The following is a 24,543-nucleotide window of genomic DNA, read 5'->3' on the forward strand; positions in this document are numbered from 1 at the left end:
TATGCTTGGTACTGGGAATACAAGGTGTTAGAAACACAATCCCTGCTTTTGCAGTGTTCCACAGATTAGAGGATGACATAAAACATACAAATAAATAATTATAATAAACTATAATACATGCTCTAATACAAGTATGTGCTTTTGGCTATAGAGCCACAGAGAAAGACAAGTCAGGAAAGGCTTCAGAGGGATTTGTGAACCAAGTCTTGAAGCATAATTAGTGGTTTGAGAGTAATAAAATATTAAAGCAGAAGGCAAAATAATGTATCATCATCAATATAGTAGCTATTATTTGTTGAAAAGCTTATAATTCTAACTACATCCCTGCAAGGTAGATATTTTCATTTTATGAGTCAAAAAATAGGTTCAAAATGTTGTGATTTGATCACAGTACATGAGAAAGTCAGTCTGGTACATTAGGGAGTTGCAGATAGTTCAGTATCACTAGAGTGTAGTACGCAAGTGACAGAATGGATAAAGATAAAACTGGAAAAGTCTCAGTGCTTTGGAGGTACAAGTGTACTATTTATTCTGGATATTAAAAATAAAGATAATAAAACTGAATGGTAGTTTTATGACAGGAGAAAATATTTTAACCTATATGAGAGACAAAAGATTAATAGTCAGCAAAATATGCACAATTAAAAATTGGTTACCGTGTAGGCCTAGATGTTTTCACTGATCAGTTCTTTCAAACATTTAAGAAAGATGTAAACGAATTTTATAGAAACTCTGAGAAAATAGGAGGAGGGAGCAGTTTCTAACACATTTATAAAGCCAGCATGCCTCTGATACTACTGTGATAAAGATTTTATAAAATATTAGCAAATGGAATCTAGTAATATGTAAAATGAATAATACATCATTATCAAGTGGGGTTTATTTCAGAAATGTAAGGTTAGATTCATATTTTAAAAGCCATATGATTTTTTTTTTTTGAGACAGAGTCTCACTGATGAAAAGTTTAACATTAGTAGTAGTCAAAGAAATGTAAAAAAATAGTGAAGTGTCTTTTTAGCCCATCAAATTACAAACATAATAAGAATGTGCCCCATAATATGCCGAAATAAAAAAAAAATGTGAAGGGCTGCGAGTGGTGGCTTATGACTGTAATCCTAGCACTCTGGAAGGCTGAGATGGGAGGATTGCTTGAGGTAAGGAGTTTGAGACCAGCCTAAGCAAGAGTGAAGCCCTGGTGTCTACAAAAAATAGACAATATTAGCCAGGCATGGTGGTACATGGTCTGTAGTGCCAGCTACTCGGGAGGCTGAGGCAGAGGATTGCTTGAGCCCAGCAGTTGGAGGTTGCAGGGAGCTATGATGATGCCACTACAGCCCAGGTAACAGAGCGAGGAACTGTCTCAAAAAATATATATATATATGAAAATATGTATTATTAGAGGTATGGAGTTGAGTACTTTCTTATATAGTAGTGGTGGTAATATAAATTTATAGAGCCTTTCTGAAAGACAGTTTGACAACATACCTCACCACCCTTAAAAATAAAAAAAACAAGCCCATGTTTTTTGATATAGCATTTTCACTTACAGAGATAGTCAACAGATACATAAAGATGTATGTGCAAGGAAATTCATTGCAGTGATAATTATAATAATGGAAAATTGACCAATACCTGTAAGCTCATCATAAAAGAATTAGAGAAATAAATTATAATATGTCCAAATACCCAACTATTAAAAATGGCGACGCAGGGTTCTATTTACTTATGTGGGAAAATACCCACTCTGTTAAGTGAAAACAAAATACAGACTTTTTGGGGGGTGGGTATCTTTTGGATTCCTTAAGAGAAATTACATACTTTAGTAGATAGTAGCATGGAAGGATATATCCTAATATGTTAACAGTAGATATCTTGGCAGTGGGCTTATGGTCAATATTTCTTTCCTTTTTGTTTATGTTAATTTCTACAGTGAAAATGCACAACTTTTAAGAAATATTTTGCTTTTAGTGATGTTTATAAGGACTAGGTAGCAAAGTGGAAAATACTTTTGTTTTCATATTAGCTTAAAAATATAGTAAATTGTTTAAGCAACATAATTTCAACTGATAAATGCACCTATGTCAGATAAAAATAGTTGTAAGTAGTGGTTATGTTAATATTAGCATCATAGGATTATGAAAGTTTTTCCTCTTTATTTGGATTTTGGAGTGATATACTTTTATACTGAAAGATCATCTAATCGAATTTGATGTTCTAGACTCTTTATATAAATTATATTTGATATTTTTCATTAAAGAAGATTATTAGTAACTTTTCAAAATGTTTCTGGGATCTAAATAGGTTTAGATCAATGGAGAAAATGGAGTGACTTGTGATATTTCTTATATTGCTGATTTGTGATTGGTTACTTTTTTTTTTTTTTTTTTTTTTTTTGAGACAGAGTCTCTCTCTGTTGCTCAGGCTAGAGTGAGTGCCATAGCGTTAGCCTAGCTCACAGCAACCTCAGTCTCCTGGGCTCAAGCAATCCTTCTGCCTCAGCCTCCCGAGTAGCTGGGACTACAGGCATGCGCCACTATGTCCGGCTGATTTTTTCTATATATATTAGTTGGCCAATTAATTTCTTTCTATTTATAGTAGAGACGGGGTCTCGCTCTTGCTCAGGCTGGTTTTGAACTCCTGACCTCGAGCAATCCGCCCGCCTCGGCCTCCCAGAGTGCTAGGATTACAGGCGTGAGCCACTGCGCCTGGCTGTGATTTCGTACTTTTTAAAAGCTATTTACTGTGAACTGTTGAAAGATCCATGGAAGTTTCTCCTTTATTGAAATGACATTGGTTTTCTGATTTTACCAGGTACAGATTTCACTTCTCTTTCAAAGTTCAGTAGTCAATATTTATTTTTAGTAGTTTATGTATGTCAGACATGGTTCTTTAGTCATGTATAAATATGTATTTAATAAATATTAGAGCACAGTTAACAGATTTAGTTGGTCATATATTCTAAGAAAAAAGAAATAAGTAAATATCTCTTTTCTATTTTGATGTTGGTAGATATTTAAATCATTTATAATGTTTTGTCTTTTGGCAAATTCAGTTCCTCTATTTTAGTAGCTTTTCCGTGTTTCTACATGCTGAAGGAAGGTAGGAGACAGCCTCTCCACAGTCACCACGATGAGGTTGCAGTTATTGTGATTCTTCAAGGTTAGGGCAAAAGTATGAGGGTCACAGAGAGAGTACAGGGCTTTTTGCCATGAGATTCATGAGGTCAGTGACCATGTCTGTTATTGTTTACTGTTTTGTCATCTTCTGGCACAGGTGTCTGACACAAAATAGATACTCAGATGTTTGTTTACGAGCCAGCTGAATGAATCTGTAATCTAAAGAGAAGAGATGGTAAACATAGGATTTCGATTTTGAAATTCATTGTATCAATTTTGATTGAAATATATACATAATCCATTTATGGGACTAGAGTAAAAGTTACAGGGAAATACTTGCTGCATATAATTATTTATGCAGACTATCCAGTAGAGGGCAGGGCTTTATTTGTGGGAGAATTTAATACAGCTTTCCTTTTTACCATCATATAAATGCTTATCTTCTTTATAATTTTGATTATCATCTTCATAAATAATGTTTATTTTTCTTTAATTGTTATAGAATATTTGACAAACAGCTCTTGGACTTTTTAAAATTAAGAAATAATTTCCGTTAAAAACTTTTTTTAGGCTGGGCGTGGTGGCTCACGCCTGTAATCCCAGCACTCTGGGAGGCCGAGGCAGGCGGATTGCTTGAGGTCAGGAGTTCGAAACCAGCCTGAGCAAGAGCGAGACCATGTCTCTACAATAAATAGAAAGAAATTAATTGGCCAACTAAAATATATAGAAAAAATTAGCCGGGCATGGTGGCACATGCCTGTAGTCCCAGCTACTTGGGAGACTGAGGCAGGAGGATTGCTTGAGCCCAGGAGTTTGAGGTTGCTGTGAGCTAGGCTGATGCCTCGGCACTCACTCTAGTAAGTAGCCTGGGCAACAAAGTGAGACTCTGTCTGAAAAAAAAACCCAAAAAACTTTTTTTGCTTGCATCTCAGTTTGTATTGTACAGATTAATAACTACTTCAGTAAGAGGTGAAATTTGCATAAAGATACTAATTCGTGAGAAAGCATAAGATCATGTTGGTTTTTTAGATTGTGCATCCATCTCAAATAGTAGTTGAGTTGATTATGTTCTTAAATGTCATTTTTTAGGTTCTCATTTGTGTTTCCAAAGCAGTATTAGACATAAGTCTAAAGTATTGACAGTTGTGAAGAAGTGCAGTACAATAATGCTTCATCAGATAAATAGTGATATTATAAAACTTGTCCACAGAACATAGTGGCAGCCATTCATGTGTCAGTTTTAAAAGATAAGAACAGGTGCCCACAGGAGAACAGTTAGCCTATTAAGGCACTTGAGGTTAAAAATCTTTAGGTTTAGGCCGGGCGCGGTGGCTCACACCTGTAATCCTAGCACTCTGGGAGGCCAAGGTGGGCAGATCTCTCAAGGTCAGGAGTTCGAGACCAGCCTGAGCAAGAGCGAGACCCCATCTCTGCTAAAAATAGAAAGAAAATTACTTGGACAGCTAAAAATATATAGGAAAAATTAGCTGGACATGGTGGCGCATGCCTGTAGTCCCAGCTACTTGGGAGGCTGAGGCAGGATTGCTTGAGCCCAGGAGTTTGAGGTTGCTGTGAGCTAGGCTGATGCCAAGGCACTCTAGCCCAGGCAACAGAGTGAGACTCTGTCTCAAAAAAAAAAGTTTGAATAGACACTTCTTATCCCTCCCCTTAAATATGGCTAAGAACAATGGAACTGTATATAAAACAAACATAAGACTCTGAAAGATGGAGGGAAGAAGGCTGGTCAGCTAGGGACTGTGGGACCCTAGGAAAGACATGGCACCAGAGTTGTATCAGCAGAGGCCTAAGAGGGAGCCTGAACTTTCATCCCAACCCAGTAGTATCAAGGTACGTCTCCCTCTTTCTACCACGGGCGCCAAAGGCTGAGTGGTGAATCTGAATTTTCACCTCTGGCATATTTTTCATAGCTGGCAGTATTGAGGTAGCTATTCCCTTCCCCTTTTGGCACAGTGTCACAGAAGGCCTGCTAAAACAGAAGATTTAAATAAGATCTAAAGTTTTAAAATATTCAGAATATCCAGATTTCAATAAAAAAATCACTCATCACTAAGAACCAGGACAATCTCAACTGAAATGAAAAAGGAACATCAGTGGACACCAATCCTGAGATAACACAGATGGCTTCAATGAGCAATTACAGATATGCTTGAAACAAATGAAAGAATAGAGAGTACCAGTAAAGAAGTATTAATAGAAGCTATAAAGAAGAACCAAATGGAAATTTTAGAACTGCAAAATATAAGAACTGAATTATTATTATTTTTTTTTTTTTGAGACAGAGTCTCGCTTTGTTGTCCAGGCTAGAGTGAGTGCCGTGGCGTCAGCCTAGCTCACAGCAACCTCAAACTCCTGGGCTCGAGTGATCCTTCTGCCTCAGCCTCCCAAGTAGCTGGGACTACAGGCATGCGCCACCATGCCCGGCTAATTTTTTTTATATATATATATATCAGTTGGCCAATTGATTTCTTTCTATTTATAGTAGAGACGGGGTCTCGCTCTTGCTCAGGCTGGTTTTGAACTCCTGACCTTGAGCAATCCACCCGCCTCGGCCTCCCAAGAGCTAGGATTACAGGCGTGAGCCACAGCGCCCGGCCTAGAACTGAATTATTTTTAAAAATTCATTGGATGAGTTTAATGGAGACAGGGAATGACAGAGGAAAGAATCAGTGAACTTCAAAAACATTAAGAGAAATTACACAATCTGAACAACAGAAAATAGACTAAAAACAAGCATACAAAAACCCAGAGTTTACAGACCCATGGAGCTATAATAAAAGATCTACTATTTGTGTCATTGGATTGCCAGAAAGAGGAGAAAGAGAGTAGAACTGAAAAAAATACTGAAAGAAATAATGGCTGAAAACTTCCAAAATTTGGCAAAAGACATACATGCAGATTCAAGAAGCTTAGTGAACCTCAAATAAGATAAACCCAAAGAAATCCACGCCAAGATATATTATAGTCACAGTTTTTTAAAACCAAAGGCAAAGAAAAAATCTTGAAAGCAGCAAGAGAGAGAGAACACATTAGGGGGAAACAATTCGAATGACAATGAATTTCTCATGAGAAAAAATGCAGGCCAGAATGAAGTAAGTGGCACATTTTGTGAGCCCAGAATTCTAGATCCAGTGAAAATACTCTTTTAGGAAGGAAAGGGAAACCAAGACATTCTCAGATGAAGAAAAAGTGAGAGAATTTGTCATGAGTAGACCTACCCTAAAAAAATGTGTAAAGGAGTTTCTTGAAACAGAAAGGAAATGATAACAGCAGAAATCTTGGAACATCAGGAAGGAAGAAAGAACTATTAAATATAATAGACTTTTTTTTCTCCTTTTGAATGTTATAACCTGTGTTTGATATTTTCTTTTTCACTGTTTTTAAAAATTATAAAACACTAATATAGTTTTTTTTTTTTTTTTTTTTTTTTTTTGAGACAGAGTCTTGCTTTGTTGCCTAGGCTAGAGTGAGTGCCGTGGCGTCAGCCTAGCTCACAGCAACCTCCAACTCCTGGGCTCAAGCGATCCTTCTGTCTCAGCCTCCCAAGTAGCTGGGACTACAGGCATGTGCCACAATGCCCGGCTAATTTTTTCTATATATATTAGTTGGCCAATTAGTTTCTTTCTATTTATAGTAGAGACGGGGTCTCGCTCTTGCTCAGGCTGGTTTCGAACTCCTGACCTCGAGCAATCCGCCCGCCTCGGCCTCCCAGAGAGCTAGGATTACAGGCGTGAGCCACCGCGCCCGGCCTACTAATATAGTTTTGAATATATGTAGAGGAAATATTAAAGACATTTATCTTATAAATGGGAAAATTAAAAGGATTTAAAGGAAGTAAAGTCTCTGCACTTTAACAGAACTGATAAAATGTTGTTACCAGTAGTAAATGGTGATAAGTCATATATAAAGTAATGCTAGAGCAGCCACTTAAAAAAATCTATTCAAAGAGATGCAATGAAAAACACTTTAGATAAACAAAATTCTAAACCATGTTCAAGTAACCCACAAGGAGGAAGGGAAAAGAAAACAGAAAGAAATAAGCATTTAAACATAAATGGCCTAAATTCACCTATTAAAAGACAGATTTACAGAGTAGATTAACAAAGTGACATACTGTGCTATTTATAGCAAGTCATTGCAGACAACAGTATAGGCAGACTGAGAGTAAAAGATAGTTTTATTTGTAATAGCCACAAACTGGAAACAACCAGTGTTTATCAGTAGATGAGCAGCTAAACAAACTGGTATAGTCATAGTATGGAATACTACTCAGTAATGAAAAGGAATGAACTATTTATACTTGCAACAACTTGAGTGGATCTTAAGGGCATTACACTGTGTGAAAAAAGTCAATTTGAAAGGACACATACTATATGATTCTATGTATGTAACATGACAAAATTACAGAGATGGAAAACAGATTAGTGGTTGTTAGGGGTTAGGAATAGTGAAAGAAAGAAAGTTAAGTGTGACTATAAATGAGTAGCGCAAGATCTTTGTTATAGTGGAATAGTTCTGTAACTTGATTTTGGTGGTGATTACACAAATGTATATGTTATAAAATGGCATAGAATGATATGTATTATGTCATTAATTTCTTAGTTTTGATAGTGTGCTATAGTTATGTAAAATATAATCATTGAGGCAAACTGGATGAAGGTATACTGGACCTCTCTATACTATTTTTGCAACATCCTATGACTATATAATTATTTTAAAATAAAAAGTTTTAAAAAGCAAAAAGATAAATTATAAGCAGGAAGAATTTGAATATTTTAAACAAATTCCTTAATATATTTTATACATTTTCAGATATAGGAAAACAAGTATCTTTAGTGTGTACCTCTAAAATAGAATGTCTTATAAGAATTTGTGATTTAAAAAATAATTTAGTTTTCATTTTTAACAGAGTTAAAGAGGCTTAACATGAAGAGGCAGCCATTTAACCACTCTGAACTGTTTACCTTTCTTTCTTTTGTTGTTTAAATGTATTGACTTCCTACTTCAGAAGATTAGGATTTAGCTGTTTTCACTTCCCCCACTACCACTAATACAGGCCTTATTTCTACACCCCCATTTTTTCACTATAGTTGTCATAGTCATTTCAGTTATATCAGTATTCAGCTTTTTTCAGTTGGATAGTATAAACACCATTCATATCTGGGCTATTGCTTTTCCTCTCTTATACAACTTTTGTACAAGAAGAACAACTTTTTGTTTTCCCCAGAATTAATAATTGTCTTTGTTCACTTGCTTAATTTTCTATATACTGATGATTAATTGAATCCCAAACTCCCTGAATTGCAAATATCTTTCTGTTCATTCTGAATATCAGTTTACTCACTACCTTAATCTAAAGAGAGAAGTAAATATAGGTTGGGTTAGAGCTTTGGTATAAAGAAAATTCTTAGTGTTAGAATTTACCTGCAAAACCAAAATGAATGTAAATTGTCTTTGTTACTTTTTCTATTTACACACATATCTTGTCCAGCTGCAGATAAACTAATGGTTTTACCTTTATTTCATTTAGCTCCTGATAGCCAAGACAATCTGGAGGTATTTATGAAGAGTCTGCCTCCTCATTAACTCTAAACATTGGTCATGTAGGGAAGTGGGGAGAGCTGTGGAGTAGAGACCAGAACACATGGGTTCTGGTCTAGTTGCTAATTTACGTCAATCTAGGATGATCAGCTAACCTCTTGGCTCAGCTTTCTTTTCTCTGTAATAATGACAAGATCAGACTGGATTATAACTGAGACCTTTTCTAGTTAAAATATGATTTCAAGTAAATAAATGATTTACTTTGATTCTGACTATATGTAATATCTCTAAATTGAGTATTGTCATTTTCAGTACTTTTAAAGAAATATCCTGATGTTACAGAGAAATTGGATTAAAGGGCCTAAAGTAATATCTAAACCCTTATAGTGATAGGAAATCATAAAAGACAAAAATGGATGGACTGTGACTGCCATCTTTCTCGTGCTTCAGATTATGAGAATTGTGGTTTTAACTTCCCAAGGGTTCCTAGAAAAGGAAAATTCTAAAGGCATAGGAAATCTCACTGTTTACTACCCAGTAGGTTAGATTTGACCCATACAGTATGCTCTGAAATAGTGTGGCTTTTGTGGTGATTTTTTAAAAAAATTACACACTGTTGAAGCTAGATGGGTCCTTGGGGACTTCTGAAAGAGCCCTTGGTCATCTAGCAGTTTTTAGTTGTAACCAGGGCAGAATGTACTATTTGTTATTTGCACATATTTTATTTAATTGTGAATGTTGATGTGAGAGATATTTGATATTTGGGATGCTTAATTTGTTTTCAGAGGGCATTAATTATATGCATTTGGAAGTGAATATTTTAAATTTGTTGGTGTTCCTGTTGGTATACTTTTTTACATGTGTTTGATGATGATGATAATGTGCCTCCTTATGAAATTCTGTGAAAAGCAGATATATAATTTAATTTCATAACAAACACTCATTGGTTATTATTCACTGGTTAATATTATTCATATATTGGTTTTCAGGTACTTGAAGAAGCAGAAGCTCAACATTTATATCAGTCTATTTTGCCTGATATGGTGAAAATTGCACTCTGTCTGCCAAATATTTGCACCCAGGTTAGTGGAATATAACTTTGTCTCTAGCTTTCCTGAAACTCTAAATTGAATTTCCTTTAAACTCTAATGGCCCAGGTCAGAGAGAGAGAGAGAGATATGAGAAACAATTTTTGCCAAAGAGTATGGTAATTTTGCTATATTAAGGAAAAGGTTAGAGGCTAGAGCGAATTCTGCAAAAGGACATTAAAAATGCAGTATTCAATTTCTGAGCTTCAGTTTACACTGTTGAAGTTTGTTTACTCAAGACTTTTCTTTTTACAAGATTGTTTAAACAATCTCTAACTTAAAAAAATATAGACATTATTCAAAACATACTAATGGCTTTGGAATATTTTATTCTCAAAAAAGCTTACTACTACCCACTCCTTCCTCACCTTCTTCAAAGTAATGTATTTTATAACAAATGAGTTCATGGTACTTTACCTTTTAAAAATAAAAGAAAGAATCTGTAGTATTTCATTTTGTTTGGAGTATATTAGCTATATATTGCTACATAACAAATTACCTCAAAATTTAATGGCTTAAAACAATTAAACATTTATAATCCCACAGTTTCTGTTGGACATGAATTCAGAAGCAGCTTAGCTCACTGAGTGGTTGTGGCTCAAGGTCTCTCTTGCTTGCAGTCAGGATGTCAGCCAGGGCTGCAGTCATCTGAAGGCTAGACTGGGACCCACCTCTAAGTTGGCTCTCTCATGTTGTTGTTGGCAGGAAGCCTCACCACAGGCCTCTCCATAGGCTGATTGGATGTCCTTATGACACAGTAGCTAACTTCCCCAGAGCAAGCAATCCAAAGGAGAGAGGAAAGAAGCTGCAGTGTCTTTTGTGACCTGGTTTCTGAAGGCACCAGGATCATTTCTGACGTTTCTGTTCATTTAGAAGCTAGTCACTAAGTCTAGCTCTACCCAAGGGAAGGGGTATTAGACTCTATCTCTTAAAGGGATGAGTATCAAAAGAATTTGTAAGCATATTTTCAAGCCTCCATAGAGATTGTTTTGTTCTTCATAATTTTCTTCCTATGTTTTTCACAATAGTGGTTTGAATTTGCCTTTGTCTTTTATTTCTAGGTCCAGCCCCTCTTGCTGCACGGATGCTAGCTAGGGTTCTAACATTGTTGCTTCATAGGGTCCCTACAGACATTTGGGTGAAACAATTTCTGAGTGTGTGGGATGGTCCCACTCATTGCAGTATGTCTTTGGGACACCCTAAAAATCACAAACACAGTCATTGGGGCAACCACAAAACCACCCAAATGCCTACTGGGCGCCATGCCACCTTCCATTGAGAACCACTGAATGTTTTTCAATATGCCACATTTGGTAACATTTTACTGTGATTTTTCCAGTTTTATGTAACTTTGCTTTTACTGTAGGAATGCATTATGTCTGAAATGTTTTAGTCTTGAGTGGGTGAAATATTTTTTAAAACATGTCTTCTTGTTTCTGTTGGAAGTTATTTGCTCAATTATATGTTCATTCTTTTTTCTTTCTCTCTTTTCCTTACTTAGTAAAATCTCTCACTACCTCCTAGTTCTGACTTTTACTTCTGTGAAGCCTTTCCTGTTTCTCCTAGCCAAGATTTATCCCTCTTATAGCATTCAAATCATAATTAACATACTATTTTATAATTCCTATCATTATATATCACCTACCACCAGATTATAATCTCCTTCAAGTGAGATCCTCTTTATGTCCCTGGGTTTTGCATGATGCTTAATTATTAATAAATGCTTTTTGGATTCAATGTGTAGTTTATAGTCAAACTATTTGGCCTTTAGGTGTAGATCACTTAATCTTCTTCTCTTCCCTTCATGCTTAGGAGAGAAAGCTTCCATATTTTATTTAATGAGAAAATTTTATTCAAAAGCATTTAAATTTGTGGGCTACAAGAAGTCATTTGGTAAAACCCAAATCAAACTCTTGGCTCCTAGCCTTTTATTTTGTCTTGGCATAGAACAACTTTCTTCTTTCATGAGTGTATTAATGGCGAGCATCCTTATTCTGTGCTCTGCCCTCTACCGAAAGTCAGCCTTTACTATGAAAGTTCAGATACCAAGTTGAGATCAAAATATGTCTTTTGGCAAATTAAATTATATTTGTTGGTATTTAATGATGTATCACATGAACGTACTTGAGGCCAAATCTAAAAGGTAAATTTTAGTTTTATAAAAAGAAAATTGAAACAAATTCTAGATAGGAACATTTTGAAATGTCTTGGTTCATAGTGACTAACCAGCCTCTTATTTTGTCTAGCTGAGTGCTTTACAATAAGATTTACATCTTCTCATTTCCCCAAATATGAGCATTTCTCCTTGTCAAGAGAGAGCAGAGATTATTTACTCTATTTAAAATTACACTATTTGTTTATATGGGAGACAAGAAATATTTATGATTAAAGTCCATTAAGCCTAAAATATTTACCATTAATTTTTAAAATAATTTTTCTGAATAATTTGGTAAATGGTAGTTAAAAATTCATTTCTCACTAAAACCAAGTAAAGGTTTGCTTTAAGCCACTGATACACTGTCACCTTTTCTAAACTCATTGCTGGGTCTGAATTAATATATAGGATGGAAAATGGAGATCAGTATGAGCTCTCTATTTCCTCTTTCTGAGAAAGGTGCTCGGTAAGGCCTGAAAGGAGGGAAGATTTTGGATACCATAGTGAAAATAAATTCTTTACCTTCCTCTCTTGTTTGTTTACCTTTGAATTTTTCCAAGAAAAATAGTTGAATTGCAAGTTTAACCTGTTCTTTTTCCTATTAAATGCATATTCTAGCAATGATGTGTATTTCCTGATAGTTAGAGAAAAGTTGATTACTACAGCATTGCAGTTTTGATTTGTGGTGCCTGCCTTTCCTTGGGTTCATTTTGATTCTTGAGGTATAAGCAGGATCTGTAGGCACACTGGTTTAAGATTAGTGCAGATACCCAGCACTCTTAGTTCTGGGTCTTACTGAAAGGGAGAAGGACAAGCATCTCTGAATATTACATGGGAACATTTTGAAACTTAATGGTAAGCTAATGGGTAAACTGATAGTTGGTCTTTGGTTTTATTAGCATGTCTTAGAAAAAGATAGTTTATCATTTAAAATAGAATAAAACCCACTGAACACAGTACTCAGGTCCTGTGGATTATACTGACAATAAAAAGTCAGTGAATTTGGGTTTGGTACAACTAGAAGACATTTTAGACATAAAAGATTTGAAGAAAAAATGTCCTGCATCTTCCTTGACTTGGAAATGCCTATCTTGTTGCAAATTATATATATGTAACTCTGTGATGATTTTTACATGTTCCATTAGTTACTTTAATAAAGTTAGATTTCCTCACATAATGAAATTGTCAGTGTGAGGCATGATTCAGAATGAGAAGGAAAAGACTTATTTATTAAATTATTTTACTTAGATTATTTATTTAGAATTAAAATAATTGTTCTGCCCAACAATTTTTAATGTAAATAACAAAATAAGCAGGATTGCATATTTGTTTCATCTTTGTTTTAATTTTTCATTACATGGGCAATGTGTTTTTATTTACTTGCTAAAGCAATCTTCTTTTTCACTAATAAGTAATGTTTTGTGTTCTCTTCACTATCATTATTATTGATTAGAAATCTGCAGTTTGTCAAATAAGTACATTTTTCCAATCATGCTTGATAAACAGCCCTTGACTAACAGTATTGCTGATTTAAGGATTCAAGAGTGGCTTGAAATTATTCCTGCCTTGATTTAGCAAATGCAATTTGGTGCCTCTGCTTTCGAAATTGCTAAACTAATTATTGCTCATCTTGTTTGTATTTTTTGTTTCCTCTATCAGCCAATACCACTCCTGAAACAGAAGATGAATCATTCCATCACAATGTCACAGGAACAGATTGCCAGTCTTTTAGCTAATGCTTTCTTCTGCACATTTCCACGACGAAATGCTAAGATGAAATCAGAGTATTCTAGTTACCCAGACATTAACTTCAATCGGTATGTTTTCAGAGAACACCTCTTTAACAATGAAATAGAGAAAGGTGGAAGGAACCAATAATATTTTTTAAGTGATTTGCTATGGGCCAACCATTATATATACAATTATCTCATTTAATCTTTGCAATAAAGTAAAGTGACGTTTCTACCATTTTGCAGGCAGGGTGGTTAAAATTCACAAAGATTAAAGGACTTGATTGATGTCCTAGAGCCAGTATGTCACAGAATTGAGCTTTCTTCTGAGGCCTGTCTTACTCCCAAGCCCATGTTCTTCCCATCCTCTCAGATTGTTGTCTTTCTCTGAGTGCTATAGATTCCATGTGCCTCTTCAGTTTGATTATTCATGGCAACATTTGTTGTATTTATATCCCTTATATGCTGAAATAATGTTAAAGGTGGGATAAAAGTCCTCCTTTTCATAAAGGTATTATAAAATGAGAGTATAAAGTCATGAGGTTATCATATGAGACTTGAAAAATATACTTATTAAGATGAAAAGTGAAAGGTGACTTGGACTTTTTTATAGACATGATTGATTTATCAGTGTAATGTTTTAAAAAGGAAAACAAAGCAATGTTCAAATTGTTTGACTGAATTAATATCTTGTGAAGGTATTGATAAAGCTTTAAATTCTGTTTTCCCAAATGACTACCCTATCATCTACAAAAACGTTGTAAAGGGATCTTTGTGGCAAATGAATATAATCCCCCCTCCCTGTTCCCCGGGCCCTTATCCCCACCTCTGTTTCTTTCTTCACTTGAGAATTATCTTTATGAGATCTATAAATAGAATATGAGTTTTCTTCCCTAATGTCGGGGGCAAGACTTCAGAAAATTACTATAATGTGTGTCCCTCTTTCCTAGTAGGTTGTGAGTAATGCCTTTCCCACCATCTCTAATCACCCCTATCTTGCCTCTGTCACTGGGTCAGTGTGGGCAGTGTGCGGAGTAGGAGGTACAGTCACGGAGCAAACAAACAAAAACCACTTTTGTTTGTTATACTGTTTTGGTCTTCAAAGTGGAATAGTGCAGTAATACCACTTACTTTAATTTGCCTTTTTTATATAGTTTCTTTAAAAACTTTTTATTGTGAACTGATTTTAGACTTATAGAAAAGTTGCAAAAATAGTACCAAGAATTCCTGTATAAAACTTAGCTTCATAGTTACATAAGATGTTATCTTAACATCTTATGTAACCATCATAATGATCAAAATCAGTAAGTTAACATTGCTATAATACTATTAACTATAGACCTTATTTTAATTCTACCAGTTTTTCTACTGTTTTCTTTCGTTTTTTTATTTTTTTACATATTTAGAGACAGGCTCTTTGCTCTGTCATCCAGGCTGAAGTATAGTGGCCTAATCATAGCTTACTATAACCTTGCCCTTCTAGGCTCAAGCAATCCTTCCACCTCAGCCTCCCAAGTAGCTAGAACTATAGGTGTATGTCACCATGCTTGACTAATTAAAAAAAAAATTTTTTTTAGAGATAGGGTCTTGCTATGTTGCCCAGGCTGGTCTCAAACACCTGTCCTCAAGTGATCCTCTGGCCTCAGCCTCCCAAAGTGCTGGGATTGTAGGCATGAGCCACCACACCTGGCTTGCTATCCTTTTTCTGCTCCTGGATCCTACTCAGCAGTCCACATTTCATTTAATTGTTTGCTTAGTCTTCTCTAACCCATTCCTTAATTTTTTATTTTCTTTCATGACTTTGACACTTTTGAAGGCTACTCATCAGTTATTTTGGGGAATGTTCTCAATCTGGGTTGGGGTGATTTTTCACAATTGGAATGAGGTCATGCATTTTTGACACAATGCCATGGAAATGATCTTGTGTCCTCAGTGCATCACTTCAGTGGGATTGTGATACTTACTATTATTGCTGATCTGTTGGCTAAAGTAGTGTCTCCTCAGTTTTTCCACTATAAAGTTACTATCTTTCTCTTTGGTATTAATAAATATTTTAGGGGAGATAAAACACTATGTAAATACTGTTTTGCCTCACATTACACCCTACTAATTTTAGCATCCAATGGTGGATATTGTCTGCAATGGTTATTTCTCAAGTGTTTGCCTGTTGTTATTTTCCTATTTCCCTCTTCTACATTTATTAATTGAAATAATATTGTAATGAGGAGTGTCCCTTCTCCATTTTTATTTTATCAGAATGGACTCATGAATTCATTTATTGTATGAGTTAAAATTTAATGCTATCATTATTTATCTTGCTGCTGAAATTGTTCTAGCTTTGGATATTAGCGCTCTTTCAGGTTGGCTCCTGTGTTCTTTTGATAAGCTCTATGCTTTTTTTGAACATTTCCTTTCTTTCTATCACCATAAGATGTTCCAGGCTCATCCAGTGCTGCAACACTGTAATCAGCCATTTTCTCAAGAATTCTTGTTTTTTTAATTGTACAGTGGTATTTAGAGACCAAGATCTGGGTGGTAGGTGTTCTCATTCCTACTAGGGTGTCATTGTTTCTTTTTCTTTTCTTTCTTTTTTTTTTTTTTTTGAGACAGTCTCACTCTGTCACCTGGACTGGAGTGCAGTGGCATCAGCATCGCTCACTGCAACCTCAAACTCCTGGACTCAAATGATCCTCCTACGTTTGCCTCCTGAATAGCTGGGACTACAGGCACACACCACCACGCCCGACTAATTTTTCTATTTTGTATAGAGAAGGGGTCTCCTTGCTCAGCCTAATCCTGGCTTAAAACAGTCCTCCCATGGCCGGGAGCGGTGGCTCACGCCTGTAATCCTAGCACTCTGGGAGGCCGAGGCGGGTGGATTGCTTGAGGTCAGGAGTTCAGCCTGAGCTAGAGCGAGACCCCGTCTCTACTATAAATAGAAAGAAATTAATTGACCAACTAATATATATAGAAAAAATTAGCCGGGCATGGTGGCGCATGCCTGTAATCCCAGCTACTCGGGAGGCTGAGGCAGGAGAATTGCTTGAGCCCAGGGGTTTGAGGTTGCTGTGAGCTAGGCTGACGCCACGGCACTCACTCTACCCTGGGCAACAAAGTGAGACTCTGTCTCAAAAAAAAAAAAAAGTCCTCCCACCTCTGCCTCCCAAAGTGCTAGGGTTACAGGTGTGAGCCACCTCACCTGGCCATGTGTCATTTTTCTAAGACAACTTACTTTATACGGGCAGCATTTCTTCTAACTCTATGTGACAGTGGAGATATGGATTCACATTTCTCTCCAGTGTCATAGAGTATCAGTTCCAAAGGCCATATTTTTAGCCTTGTAAAGTTATAGAATGCTTCTCTGTCTTAAGATGAGAAAAATTCTAGAATTCACCTGTCAGTACCTAATAAAAATTTTTAATTTAAAAATTTAAAAGTAAGACATTTTGGTTCAGTTTATTTTTTAGCAGATGAAAGTGTAGCAGATGATTTTAATATAGAATACTCAGACCGTCACAATTCTAGGGTTGTATGTTTAAAGCTCTCAAACTTGAAAATATCTATGAAAATCTTTGTTGTTATATATAGTTACTCTTCATTATCAATACTGAGGGTTGGAGGAGAGCAGCAAACAATGTAAAATAATGTCATCTGAGAGAATTATCATATCTTCTTTGGTTGCATAAATACCAGTTGTAAGGGGCATGTTTTTAACCTGTTTTTCCAAATCTGTACAGTAGCTAAGTTTATTTTAAGAGAATAGTATTTAGTCATTCAGTTTAGTTCAAATATACAGTGAGCAACTATAATATTCTCCACTGTGTGTTAAGTGCCCTGGGGTTACAGAGAAGGGATGAGCCAGTTTCTGAATTCTTACTTTTATGTAGTATTATTAAACTTTACAATTGCCTGAGTACTCTTCTCTCCTCCGTATAGCTTTTATTCCTCCTTCACAACTCAGTTCACTTATCACTTTTTCTAGTATGTCTGATTCTGCTAGAATAGGTTTGCTACTCCTTTGGGTTCCTATGGCAGCCTGTATATACCTCTATGTAAAAGAGAGGGGCATGTTGTTATGACACTCTGTTAGAGAAGCACATAATTTAATAAAGAAAAATAACTTGTTTTGGTTTTGTGTTTTCTTGTGGTTTTTTTTGAGATGGGGTCTTGCTATGTTGCCTAGGCTGGTCTCAAACTCCTGGCCTCAAGCAGTCCTCCTGCCTCAGCCTCCTGGGTAGCTGGAACTATAGGCATGTGCCACTGTGCCCAGCATAACTTTTGAATTAAGTACCAAAGAGTGAGGAGAAATTTTTACCAAGGAGAAAAGGATAGGTGATTGTGGTCTAGTTGGGGAGAGAGCATGTACAGAAGTACTGTGGTGAGAAGGAACTGACATGTCCAGGGATTGTGAGGAGATCAGTGTGGCTTTAGCACAGAAGGAGGAGAGGGGAGAGGCTGCAGAAGAAGGTGGGTGCCGGATCATGCTATGCCCACCTAACCATCTGAAAACAATGGGAAGCCATTGAAGGATTTGTTTGGGGTGTAGAAGGATATTGGCACACATGCTCAGATACATTTTTAAGTTTATTTTGACTGAAATGTAGGAATGAAGTGGAGAGAGGCCAGAGCACATGAATTTACCAAGTTGGAGAGGCTATTGCAATGCACCAGGAAAGAGAGGATGATAGCTGGGATAGTGTAGTGGTAGGGACGGAGGTGTAGAGACATTTGAAGGGGTAGTTAGTGTGAGAGTGGCAGATTGGATTGGCCAATAGGAAGAGAGAGGATCCAGGGTACTTCTTAGGTTTGTACAACAAGATAGATGTGTGCCTTTATTGCCCTCTGCTTTTACTACTGTACCACCTGCTCTAATTTGTTAAAATTGCTTATCTATCCTGTTCTTTGTTGTTTTCACAAAATCTTATGCATTGTAGGTCTTCAATAAATCCTTGTTAAATGAATGAAAATAAATTTTACAGACAAAACATTTGAGAAATTAAGTGACTTATTTTGAGTTATAGAGCTGGTTTGGTGGAGAGTGCTAAGATTGTAACGTAAACCCTTTGTTCTCAGTCTCTTTTACTTTTCAAATTATATCTTATTCTTGGGAATTATGAGATTCTATTTATAAGCCACATATAATAATAAACATAGTTTTTTACCTTTGATTTCCTTGGTAATTGAGATCGGATTGAGAGAAAACAGAGAGCATTGGTATTTGTAATTGCAGTGATATAAAGAAACTATTTATTAGTTATAAATTTTTTTGCTTATATTACTATAAAAATAGACTCACCAGTAGATACACTCACTGTGTATCTCTTTCTTTCTTTTTTTTTTTTTTTTTGAGACAGAGTCTCACTTTGTTGTCCAGGCTAGAGTGAGTGCCGTGGCGTCAGCCTAGCTCACAGCAACCTCAAACTCCTGGGCTTGAGTGATCCTTCTGCCTCAGCCTCCCAAGTAGCTGGGACTACAGGCATGCGCCACCATGCCCGGCTAATTTTTTATATATATATCAGTTGGCCAATTAATTTCTTTCTATTTTTATAGTAGAGACGGGGTCTCGCTCTTGCTCAGGCTGGTTTTGAACTCCTGACCTTGAGCAATCCGCCCGCCTCGGCCTCCCAAGAGCTAGGATTACAGGCGTGAGCCACAGCGCCCGGCCACTGTGTATCTCTTGCAGGTTTTCTTTTATAATATAAAAAAGGAAATGGTCAAATTTTGTATGTAAGTAGAGAAATGGAAATTTAATTTTGTAGAAATATAATTGCCTGTTTGCATGAAGACTATTAGTTATACAACTAATAAGGATTCTCCCAAGAGTAAGTAGCTTTTCTGTGTATGTTGAATAAATGATTGGTTAGGTCTAGGATCTGTCGAATGCTATAAAGTATAAAATTTCTAACCAAAATTCTGAAAACAATTCTAGTGGTTCTGGGGTGTTTTTTTTGCTTTTTCACTTTTCATACAAAGTAGCTCTAATTGATAATGGCTTAGAGTTGGTGTCTTAGTGGCCATTCACTGTTTCTGTGTAATAAGTAAGCTGATTACTTTTTTTTTTACTAGAATATTTTAAACCTAATTCCAGACATAGCATTTCTTTAAGAATTCAGTATTTAAACTAGTCACAGATACCTTATTCCTAATTCTTGGTTAAATATATATAGGTTTTTTGGTCCCAAAAAGCTTAAGGCTCTCTGTGGATAACTGTTTATAAAATATCTTCTCTCTCAGTAAACCGAGGAAAACCACAAGAAAGGGAGATAGCTGGCCGGGCCCAGTGGCTCATGCCTGTAACCCTAGCAGTCTGGGAGGCCAAGGCTGGCAGCGCTCAAGGTCAGGAGTTCAAAACAAGGCTGAGCAAGAGCGAGACCCTGTCTCTACTAAAAATAGAAAGAAATTAATTGGCCAACTAAAAATATATAGGAAAAATTAGCTGGGCATGGTGGCGCATGCCTGTAGTCCCAGATACTTAGGAGGCTGAGGCAGTAGGATTGCTTGAGCCTAGGAGTTTGAGGTTGCTGTGGTCAGCTCTAGCCTGGGCAACAGAAGGAGACTCTGTCTCAAAAAAAAAAGAAAGAAAAGAAAAGAAAGGGAGAAGGCTAAGCATAATTAGAATTAGGTAGGTTTTAACAAGAAATAAAAAATTGTACATAAAATTTAATCTCAATTATGTTAAAATATCTGTATCTGTTACTGTACCTTTGTGTTGACATCCACACATATGATGAGTATGAGTATAGAAAATGAGTCAAAGTATGATAACCATTGGGTAGTGACATAAACACATTTGTCACTTTTATTTTTTCCTTTTCTATATTTTTCGAATTATTTACAAATGAGTATATATTACTTTTATATTCAGAAGAAAAAAGTTGCTTAAGAGGAGGAGCAAGTTGCCATCAGAAATTGAGCAGAAGACAAAGTTAATAAAAAGAGAGGATGATTTTTGTAACTTGGTTTTGAAGATGGAATCCCACAGATTTTTTTGAGGCTTCTCCAAAAAACTGGTGTGGATAACTTCTTCCCAATTACATCTACATAGACATATTGTCGTTGTCTCTACTTCACCTTAACTTATCTATTCAGCATATAGAAGAAATGAAATCCAGAGTCCTCAGGGTAACAGGGGAGCTCACAGTGCTGTCAGCCTTTTTCTACAGGTGCCAGATGGCTGATGGGAAGTCATCAAGAAGTCTTGGGAAGGCTTGGCTTTGATGACTTCCAATTTTCTGTTGCTAATTGCCCAAATTTATATTAATTTTAATATATGTTTTAATTTTAAAAGATTTTTGTTTTTTAGCTAAACTTCTGACTAGGGAACTCTTAGTAATCTTTTTATTTTTTATCTTTTTCATTGTACATGGTCATTTATCCTGAGGACGCAGCTGGTTGACTCATGAGTGTCAGTGTGTTAGGCTTGATGAGAAACAAGGTTGGGCCATTTTTCTTAATGAAGGGAGTATGAATTAGAACAATGCAAGTGCTTTATGTAAATGAATGTTGATTTTTTTTTCTTTCTTTTTTTTTTTTTTTTTCTCACGTCAGACGGGTAATGTGCCGATGTCGTAACAAGGTTTGAGGGAGGCACATCTCACGCATGCGCGTGAAAACCCAATCATCACGCTTATGAACTACAAAAGGATCGAATGTTGATTTTTTTGCTGAGTATTATGCAGTGTTTTATTTTAGCCCAATGGATACCTTGGCTAAAATTTCATTATCTGAAATTTTTTTTACTTAATCTTCACGTCAGCATTATGAATTACATATTGATTAGGTATTGTTCTCATATGTCAGATGAGGAGAGGTTTAAAGAGGGTAGGTTACTTCATCAAGTTAACTGGTAGACCTGGGATTCGAACTCCTTCTAGAAGCTTTAACCAGTCTGCTACCTAGTCTTCCTTTGAATGAACTGAGTTCATTTTTACCTCATAGCTAGTCAGAAATTAGAATGATTCTTAGACATAATTCTTGCTCTATTAAATGAATTAAAGCCATTTGTAAGTCTGAGTCCAGAGTGACTATTTGGGATTTAAGCCTGAAGTAAATAGCATTCTCACCAAGTAAGGGTTTAAGTAGGTCTGTTGAAGATTTGAAACAAGGTGTATTCTAGTTTTCCTGGATGATGGATATTCTTTTGGATACCAGGACATCGAGAATGAATTAAGGCAGGTCAGCCTGTGATCATCTCTCCAGCTGTTGTATGGGATCCTCAGCACCCAGGATGTCTGCACAGCCACTCGCTGTGAGGTGATGTGTGTTTCAGTAAGCGTAAGCCAGCAAACAGTGGGGATGATGACTGTACATGACCGCTGATGCTGTCTCTTGACTGCTCGCTTTGATTTTATCTATGCAAGTTTCTAGGCAGGGAAGCTGCTTTACTAATAAGGTTCAGGAAGAGTAAATGACTTGTTGGCAGAACTGGAACTGGAACACTGTCTTCTGCTCAAACTCGATGTTCTTCCATTGTGTCTTACGTGGGTAAAATGTTCTAGAGTGCTCCAGAAGTGGAAAACAATTGCAAGTTCCCATCTTTCACATAGCTTCTGAATTATCAAGTACTTAATTGAATAAGCCATTTTATAAGCTGATTATGTAGCATTTTGTTGTCATGTTTCCTTTTTTTGTATAGTTTCTATTTATGATTATAGTTTCTGGCAGTGAGGAGTTTTGTGTGTCTGGGAGTGAGTGTATTTAATCTCAAAAGAGGTATGGCTAGCTAGTTGAGTAAGAAAAATGGTAAGAGTATGTAGTGGGAGGCTGACGTCAATAAATTGAATCAGTCTTCCCTTTTTAATTTATTGCTATATTCTCCCAGTCCTGCTTAGTTATGTTAAATACCCCTGACCTTTTCCCCTGCTTGCCTTTCAAGGGCCTAAACATTCATATAAAGGCTTCCAATGTGATTAGCATTGATGCCTATGAGATTGCATGGAAACTAGATGGTCAGAGATAAATTGTGAGTCATTGCATTGGTCAGCCCAGAAGGCTTTTACATTTGCCTTTTCCCTGGATTGAAAATGCTGCTGAGGCCATATGGCAGAGTACCTCATAGAAGAGCCAGGATCGACATTCTGGCTGTGTTCAGGATTATCACTTGCTTTTATTTTAAAGTAGAGATTATAGTACTTTGTGCTTGATTTACTGTATACTAATGGGATTAATCCTTACTTGAAATGGCATGGGGGGTTGTGTGTGTATCTAGAATCGAATTCCAGTAATGTTATCAATATTCCATTCAGGGAAAGATTTTATTAAACTATCTTTCTCTTTATAAGTATGGAAAGAAAAACACTAGTTAATAAGTATCTGACCCTTGATTGACTTCTTCCCTTGAAAATACAAACAGTTTTGCTTAGAACAAAGAGAGGTTGCCTGACTGGCTTTTTCTGTTTGCTTTCTTTAATCTGTAATTATCATTCAATTAAATGCCAAAGTGTCTTCCCTACATGCAGAGGGGTTATTATGGCCTGGTTTATGTGCATATTGACATGCACACTGCTGTCTCAAAATATGTCTTCAAATATACATACTCAGGACCTGAAAAATCTAAATTAAAAAAGAAAGGTATTGGGAAGTTTTAAAAAAAAATGGGATGATGCTTAATTATTATGAGGTCTCACTCTCTGAGCCTCTGTCTCTGTGTCTTTCTGAGTCTTTCTGTGTATCTGTCTCTCGTACCCTCCTCTTGTTTCCAGCCCCATTTCTGTCATCCTCTCCTTTCTATCTTCCCTGCCCCACTTTTCTGTATTCCCACCCTTTTTTGGGGCTCTATCCTTAGTCCCTTTGTCCACCTCCTCATCTGCCAACATTGTCCTTCAAATTGACCATCAATCTTATGGTAATTTTTTTTTTGAGACAGAGTCTCACTGTGTTGCCCAGGCTAGAGTGCCCTGGCATCAGCCTAGCTCACAGCAACCTCCAGCTCCTGGGCTCACACAATCCTTCTGCCTCAGCCTCCTGAGCAGCTGGGACTACAGGCATGCGCCACCATGCCTGGCTAATTTTTTATATATATTTTTAGTTGGCCAATTAATTTCTTTCTATTTTTAATAGAGATGGGGTTTCACTCTTGGTCAGCCTGGTTTCAAACTCCTGACCTTGCGGCGTTATCTGCCCACCTCGGCCTCCCAGAATGCTAGGATTACAGGCATGAGCCACCATGACCGGCCACTTTTGTGATAACTTTAATTTATGGTCTTTGCCTGTGTATTTCTGTTATTCTTACTGGCTTACATGCCAGGACAATTCACTTTATTTGGGTGGCTATACATATTACTTTAAAATTTCATGACAGCCAAGTCTAAGAATTGTCACAAGGGTTATAAACTTGCTTCATCTCCCTAACTTTATCTCCACTTCTGCCCCCTCCCCCACAACATTCCCCTCACTTCCTTAATCTTTCAGAAGATGGGAAATTGTATTTGGTTACACAGTGATCTGAAATTAGGCTTGGAGCAACAAATAAACAGAGTACATAGAGATTTTGCTTATTTGTGCCTTTAAGGTTTGGACCTGCAAAATAAGCAATGGTGCTCATTTGTAGTGGGTGATAATAACAGCCATATAATCTTCCAGGAAAGTCTGTATTGCCAGGGTAATAAATCTGTAGTCCTAAAAGGCTCCCAAAAGTAATAATTTGTCGTGGTTATGAAATATGTAAACTTTTATGTGATTTTACAAACAGATGACCACATATAGAAGCTAGGGATGCTTTTTTTTCTGTGTTTTGGGGAATTATTTCTTAAGGGCAACAGTCATTTTCTTCTCACTATGCAATAATTCTATTGAATAAGAACTTTTCCCCCTTAATTGAATTGTATACTATATCAGTTCATCTCTAGAAAAAGGTGGTATCTGCTTTTGTATTCATATGGCTTCCCTCTAAGTAC

The 24,543-nt window shown here is 36.4% G+C and overlaps 1 protein-coding gene and 1 non-coding gene across 2 annotated transcripts in view; one reads left to right on the forward strand and one right to left on the reverse strand.

The window, feature by feature from the left end:
• LOC105860117 (poly(ADP-ribose) glycohydrolase) overlaps positions 1–24,543 on the forward strand; it is a 128,036-nt gene that overhangs the window by 45,454 nt on the left and 58,039 nt on the right. Inside the window, 2 exon segments of the mRNA XM_012744592.2 lie at positions 9,665–9,757; positions 13,578–13,735. Of these exon segments, the coding sequence (XP_012600046.2) occupies positions 9,665–9,757; positions 13,578–13,735 (251 nt within the window).
• LOC142875826 (small nucleolar RNA U13) lies at positions 21,191–21,294 on the reverse strand. The gene has a single exon (XR_012923107.1). It is a non-coding gene; the product is annotated as a small nucleolar RNA U13 (small nucleolar RNA).

The sequence above is a fragment of the Microcebus murinus genome, chromosome 14 (assembly GCF_040939455.1).
Source record: "Microcebus murinus isolate Inina chromosome 14, M.murinus_Inina_mat1.0, whole genome shotgun sequence".
Lineage (NCBI taxonomy): Eukaryota > Metazoa > Chordata > Mammalia > Primates > Cheirogaleidae > Microcebus > Microcebus murinus.